General features: G+C 32.9%; 2 protein-coding genes across 4 annotated transcripts in view; both read right to left on the bottom strand.

The window, feature by feature from the left end:
- Window positions 1–3,275, bottom strand: part of LOC107661628 (deoxycytidine kinase-like) — a 4,732-nt gene extending 1,457 nt beyond the window's left edge. The window contains exons 1-2 of the mRNA XM_016451292.1: window positions 3,185–3,275; window positions 2,550–2,665 (exon numbers count right to left, since the gene is read on the bottom strand). Of these exons, the coding sequence (XP_016306778.1) occupies window positions 2,550–2,665; window positions 3,185–3,275 (207 nt within the window). The remainder of the gene's footprint in view (window positions 1–2,549; window positions 2,666–3,184) is intronic.
- Window positions 3,276–5,609: 2,334 nt separating this feature from the next.
- The window catches only part of LOC107661600 (MOB kinase activator 1B-like), a 4,253-nt gene continuing 2,870 nt past the window's right edge, over window positions 5,610–6,992 (bottom strand). The window contains exons 2-3 of one of the 3 annotated variants that reach the window (XM_016451264.1): window positions 6,173–6,339; window positions 5,610–5,987 (exon numbers count right to left, since the gene is read on the bottom strand). In XM_016451264.1, coding sequence (XP_016306750.1) covers window positions 5,920–5,987; window positions 6,173–6,339 — 235 coding nt within the window. In that variant the 3' untranslated portion in view covers window positions 5,610–5,919. Of the gene's footprint in view, window positions 6,081–6,172; window positions 6,340–6,992 lie in introns of all 3 variants that reach the window. The other 2 variants (XM_016451262.1, XM_016451263.1) reach the window with 2 other exon arrangements.

The following is a 6,992-nucleotide window of genomic DNA, read 5'->3' as shown; positions in this document are numbered from 1 at the left end:
ACATAATAAATATACACAGTACACACACATATATTACGTAAACAAAAACTTTTATTTTGGATGCGATTAATCACTTGACAGCACTAAAATAGATAGATAGATAGATAGATAGATAGATAGATAGATAGATAAATAGATAGATAGATAGATAAAAAAAATCAAAACTAAAATTCAGTACTATGTTGTCTAGAAATGCTAAAAATAATTGAGAAAAATATATGAACTGGCTTAAATGTTACACATGAATTTAGGCATCACAATATTGTAATGCACATTTGGAAAATTGCATTATTCATTACTGTCATTATTAAATTATTAATATTGTTAAAGATTAAATATCCAATATTGATGATATGGCTGATAAATATATAAAAATATTGATATATTTTCTGTTTATTTTATATTCTAATTATTAATGTTTCGTATACATACATTATATAATATTATATATTATTAAATTATTAGTGTTTTTAAAGATTAAATATCCAATACTGATCAACATGGTACAATTAAATTACACACCCCAATTTTTTATCTTATTTTAAATGCAATACAGCGTTATTATAGTTATACTAAAACCATTAAAAATTGGTTACTTGAAATAAAATTGTAAAAATATATATTAAAAATAAAAACTTTTTTTATTTCATGCTAGTTGCCAAAGCAACATTTCTCATTTTCACTTAGTTTAACCTGATGTACTAAAACTAACATAAAAATTATTAAAAACTATATAGACATTTTAATAAAAAAATTAAAATTAAAAAAATGTAAATGGAAAAAATAAAAATATAATTCAAAATATTAACAAAAATGATAATAGCATCTCAAAAATACTAAAACAACACTGACGCAATAGTTTGCATCATGCAAGGACTAGGGATGTAACGATTAACTGCGAGCCGGTTGAAAATCGAGTCAAATATCTGACGATTCAAATCGGTTGAGATGCTAAACAAATCGCGATTCAATTAGGGGTAGGAGTTTATATGAATGTATGTCTGAGGGGAACTTACTGTCTTTAGAAAAGTTTAGATGGTATTTTTTCTTTTCATCTTGCCTCTGTATAATGCATATTAAAGTTCGCTGCTTTGTTTACAGCGGAAACCAAGGAAACGCTTTAAGCGCCACCTGCTGGCAGAGAGTGAATCTGCGTCTCATTCAGCTCGTCTGCTGTTTCGGTTTCATGCAGATATTTTTTATGTATAGTTTCACAAAACTGAAGTCAAACCATTCTGTTTTTGCTTCAAAATTCGAAATTATACAATATAATTTAGATTAAAAACTGCTCACGTTGAATGTATGCAGCATCTTTGTTTGGATCATGACTAAAATGCAGTGGTTGCCTCTAATTTTAAATGTAAAGAGCACAGACAAAGCCTTATTTTGTTTATATGAAGAGATTTCTTTTATTTGTGTTATTCATTTATTTAATTTGGGGTTTGTTTTAAAATTTAAATTTAGTTTTGTTATTTACATTACATTTACATTTTGTCATTTAGCAGACGCTTTTATCCAAAGCAACTTACAAACGAGGACAATAGAAGCAATCAAAACCAACAAAAGAGCAATAATTTACAAGTGCTATATTAGTATATTATTATAGTGTTATATTTCAATTTCACAAAGAAACGTGCAGCATTTTGTCCAAGCAATAATAAAAGGACACATTTCGTTTATAATTTGTCTTAAATCTCATTTTGTAAAAAAAAAATTGTGAATCGAATCGTGAAATCAAAATCGTGAATCGAACCAAATCGTGAGTTGAGTGAATCATTACATCCCTAGCAAGGACTGATAAACTCTTAATATAAAGACACGTAACAGAAATAGATATTATATTCATCTTTTAAAGTGTGATTAGTCTGCTTCACAGAAAGCAAGAGGACAGTGACATTTAGAAAACGAACGTGCTAATATAGGTTTAATTGACACTTCAGCAGTGGGTCAAATGCCATTCATGTCCACTGTGAGTCACGGATATAAAGACCAGCCTCTTGACACATTTAAAAGAGAGACAAGGCCTCTCCCGCAGGAAACACGAACTCCAATTAAGGTTTAATTGATCTAACACTATACAGTATTTCTCAGTAGTAAGTGTGTGAAGCAGCAGCTCTGTTCTGGTTGAGTGCTCAGCTGTTCAGGACTAAACCATCTGCTAATTCCCAGGGGGACGAGAGTGTTTGCCAGAGCCAGCGCTGGATTACAGGCCTGCTTATCATACTCAGACAATACAGTAAACATGTAACGTACAGTGACCACAAAAATATTGATACTTGTTTCTGAATGTCAATGCAGAAAAAAAAAACATCAAACCAAGTGCCATCTGCACTCAGAAATGAGCCATTCTGGGAATTACTTTTAACGGAAACTATTATTTACTTGAAAAGTGTGTTTGTGCTAACTTTCTTTAAAATAAATGCCACTTGGTTTGACATTTTGTTCTCTAATAACACATATGCATATGCAGGGCAGGCTTAAAGGATTATATTTTATATTACAATATAAAATGTGTATACTGGTTATGTTTACAGTATTTTTGACTGTACCTCGTGCTCGGTGTGGTGAGTTTGTACATTGCACCATCTAGCGATGGGTTCCGGTACTACCTCCCATTCTCGATCATATTCCTCCAGCAGGCGAACAAAAGTGGATTTACCCGCAGCTAGAACAGGAAAATATAAGATAAAAATCATATCTAAACACGTTCAGAAATAATACAAGAACAAACGATAGAAATTTCTTCCACAACAGTCAAATAACCTCTAAAAAAAAGTGCAGGAAAACGCTGTTTGGCCGGATATGAGATGTCTTACGAATATTCACAAACCAACTTCCGCTATATTCTAACACGATTTTTTTTTATTTTAAAAGCAAAATGCACGTTTTCAATAGTCAGAACACGCATAAAAACGAATATTTGCAAAAAAACGTAATAAAAATCACGCATTCATAACAGTAAATGTTCGTAAAGGTCCAAGTCGTCTCAAAACAGCCTATAAGTTACGTTATGTTAATAAATATTTATTTTCTTCACAAACGTCAGAACATTAATCGCACAGTCAGAACTCACTATGAAAGGTTATTTTACCCTTATAAAAACTGGATTTGTGGCATTCAATGGCTATGTCCAGCAATGAAATATGCTTACAGTACTGACAAAAAAAAACAATGAATGTCTTACCAATGTTGCCTTCAATGGAGATGCGTTTCAGTCTTTTCTCCAGGCTGTCGTTCAGAGGACTGGGACAGGCTCTTTTGGCTGTGGGAGACATTTTATCTTCATGCAATATTGCAGAAATGTACAATAACACTCGGTACAGTTACAGTCTGTTAACAGAGAAGCAGGCGGGACATTAAATTCTGGCGCTAAAACTTCAAGTTCCTCACTCACCGGAAACAGCTGCGTTCAAACCGCATGTGCTTTACATACAGAACACCACTTGATTATTATTATTATTACTTACAAATCCACTTGAGAACGAATTATAGTAATTTATACAAAAAATATTAAAAAGTTACTTTACCTGTAAACAGTTGTTTCATATTACACACGCATTCAGAAGATATAATATATAAATTTAAAACAAGCACATGCATAGAAAATCACAAATAAAATGTTAAGAGAAGGGTTTTATTTGCTCTATGTACAGCAAAAACAACAACAACATCACTTAGTGATACTGTTTTATTAATGTAAACTAGAACAATATCAGGAAATCGTATGCATGTATTTACATATCTAATCTACCCTAATTATTTTACAGTTCAGGGAAAATATATTCTCATTTCAGTGACAAAAATGCTCTATAAATTCTTCATATCTGTCTGATAGTAATCAGCGATTGGCACTTTTACACAATGGCATAGTCCAAACCATTAAAAGTAAAACTATTACATTCATGAAAAAACGAATATAAATCTGAACAAACAGAAACATTTAACTTCATTGTTATTTTGTGCATGATTGATCTGTAATGCGTAATCAGAACTTCTAGTTTGTTAGAAAAGTAGTGCCATTGCACAATTTACAGTAAAACACACAGTGAGACATACAGTCAGATCAAAAAGTCTGAGATCACGTATTAAAGTTTGTTTTATTTAAACCTGTGTAAATACATAAAAAAGTAACATCACATTCTGAGTTATTTCCAGGTTAAATAAGCAAATTAGAGTCACAGATCATATGACTTTATTTATTTATTTATAATAAACATATATGAAGAGTTCATCTGCAAAAACCGATAAACGCCACTTTAAAAAAAAAAGAGCTGATTGCCGTGCATTATTCTCCACATATAGCGCGATCTGAACCCTAAACACGTTTTGTCAAAAAAGCCGGTTTTGTCCACTTTCAAGGCATCGCGAGTTTACTGCAGAAGCCAATAAGCGCCCTTGTTGTTTTTGGACAGAAGCCGATAAATCAATTTTAGCGAATCAGCGAGCTGTATTCAGGTCAGGTGACAAGGCTACTTTCACTTAGGAATGGGCGATACCACTTATTTTGTTTTCGATACGATACTGATACTTTTAAAGACCAATTCAATGCATATTGTACGCATTTTTTTTGTTAAATAAACAAAATCACTGGTAAATAAAACACACCTTAATATCGATATTTTTTGTTCGAGTATCGATACTTTCGTACCGATATATCGCTAATTCGGATCGATACGCCCATCCCTACTTTCACTTTGAAAAGACGTGCTATCTGAGAGGAGTTTCATCAAAGCTGACTAAAAGAGATCGAGGATGGATCATTTCAACGAATTTGATGAACCTGTGATATCTTCTTTACGGCGAAAAAGGAAAATAAAAGCTGAAACTTTTCACGGAACCTTGCAAAAGCAGCGCGTTACAATGGTGAGGGAAAAGCGCTGTGTATTGCGTGTAATCACATCCATACAGTTTATGATCACAACAACAACAACGTTTGTCAGGCATCTACATTATCATCTGAGGAGATTACATAGATTAAACGAGTGTTTTTTTAAACTCTAAAACATGAAATGTGGAGTTATCTGCTTTTGCTAGAAAACAAACTTTTAATATGTAAAAAAAAAAAAAAAACATCTGTATCTGTTTAAGTTATTATTACTTAATCAAAACAACCCAACTGCAGTTTGATTGATATTACTTGGAATGCGCAATTAAAAAAAACGTGATTTCTGAAAAAAAAATGGAAAAAAAAAGGGAGTTATCGGTTTTTGCAAATGAACTCTTCATATACAGTATATATTAGTGCTGTCAAACGATTAATCGCGATTAATCCCATCCAAAATAAAAGTTAAAAGTTAATAAAGTTAAATATAAATATATACATGTAAATACATGTAAATATTTTCAAAATATATACTGTATGAATGTGTATTTATATATACGTAATAAATATACACAGTACACACACATATATTATGTAAACAAAAACTTATTTTGGATGCGATTAATCGTTTGACAGCACTAATATATATATATTATATATATATATACGGTATATATATATATATAAAAATCTACACACAATGTATCATTTTAATTACTGTATTAAAGCGTCAAGTTGCTTGACAGCTGTAAAAACCTTTATTTACTTGGCAGGAAAAATGTTTGATTATTGATTAGAATTGGTACAGGCAGCCAGATGTTCTTGCTTCCCATGAAACACTCATGCTCATGATAAATCATGCTGGAGCACATGATCATCAGGTTTTGTTCAAGTCAATTCCGGTGCTGATGTCATTAGAGAAACAAACAAGACACAAAGACATCATGAAAATCATATTCATTTTTAAAACTTATCACAATGCTGATAATGCTCATTTTTCTTGACAAATTTTATAAATTGCAAAAGAACACAACACAGCAGCATTTTCACTGGTAGTCTCAGACTATTGGATCCTGCTGGATTCTGGAGGAGGCGTGTTAGTAATTTTGCAATGGACACAGAGTCTCTCGGGACAGACTGGGTGATCGGTAAAGACAGGATGGGTCTGGTTTGGTGTCATCAATAGGTCAAGGGTCAAAGTTGTTAAGAAGGAAATGAGAAAAGCAACTGAACACATAGAGAGCAAAAAGAAAACCATCTGCAATAACAAAACACACACTGAACAAATGATTCACTTTGTGGGTGTGTGTGGGGATAATTAATAAATATGATGTCACTCTTGGTTCTTACTGTTGACGGCCACCCATTCATTCAGATCTTCTCCGTCAGGAAGCATGACAGCCATACGCAGGTTCCCACTGCCCAGCGTGGCTTCGGCGTGTTTGAGCAGCTCATACTGATGAGAACCTTCTGGAATATTCTTCTTTGGCTTAAACGTCTTAGATGAACGATTCCCGCTGAAGGGGATGGAACAAAAAAGCCATTTAAAGGGAAAATTCGCCCAAAAATTCAAATTTGCTGAAAATTTACCCACCCTCAGGCCATCCAAGATGTAGATGAGTTTGCTTCTTCATCAGATTTGGAGAAATGTAGCATTGCATCACTTGCTCACCAATGAATCCTCTGCAGTGAATGGGTGCCGTCAGAATGAGAGTCCAAACAGCTGATAAAAACATCACAATAATCCACAAGTAATCCACACCACTCCAGTCCATCACTTAACATCTTGTGAAGCAAAAGGCTGTGTTTGTAAGAAGCAAATCCATCATTAAGGCATTTTAAGCCCATCATTCAAAAAAAATTATTGATCCCCTGTTGTCCTCTCACATCAAAATCCACTAATATATTGGTTCAGAACTGTTTTTGCTTGTAAACTGTGCTTGATCTGTGCATATTTCTCTCCTGATTCAGACAAAACAACTTTTGAGACAACAAGCAATATTATGGATGACTCATATTTTAACCGGAAGCAAAGGTTTGAAGATAAAAATGCCTTAATGGTGGATTTGTTTCTTAAAAACATGCAGCTTTCCACTTCACAAGACGTTAATGGACTGGAGTGGTGTGGATTATTGTGATGTTTTTATCAGATGTTTGGACTCTCATTCTG

The sequence above is a fragment of the Sinocyclocheilus anshuiensis genome, unplaced genomic scaffold, assembly GCF_001515605.1.
Source record: "Sinocyclocheilus anshuiensis isolate Anshui unplaced genomic scaffold, SAMN03320099.WGS_v1.1 scaffold1425, whole genome shotgun sequence".
Classification (NCBI taxonomy): Eukaryota; Metazoa; Chordata; class Actinopteri; order Cypriniformes; family Cyprinidae; genus Sinocyclocheilus; species Sinocyclocheilus anshuiensis.
This window is presented reverse-complemented; position numbering and strand designations above follow the sequence as displayed.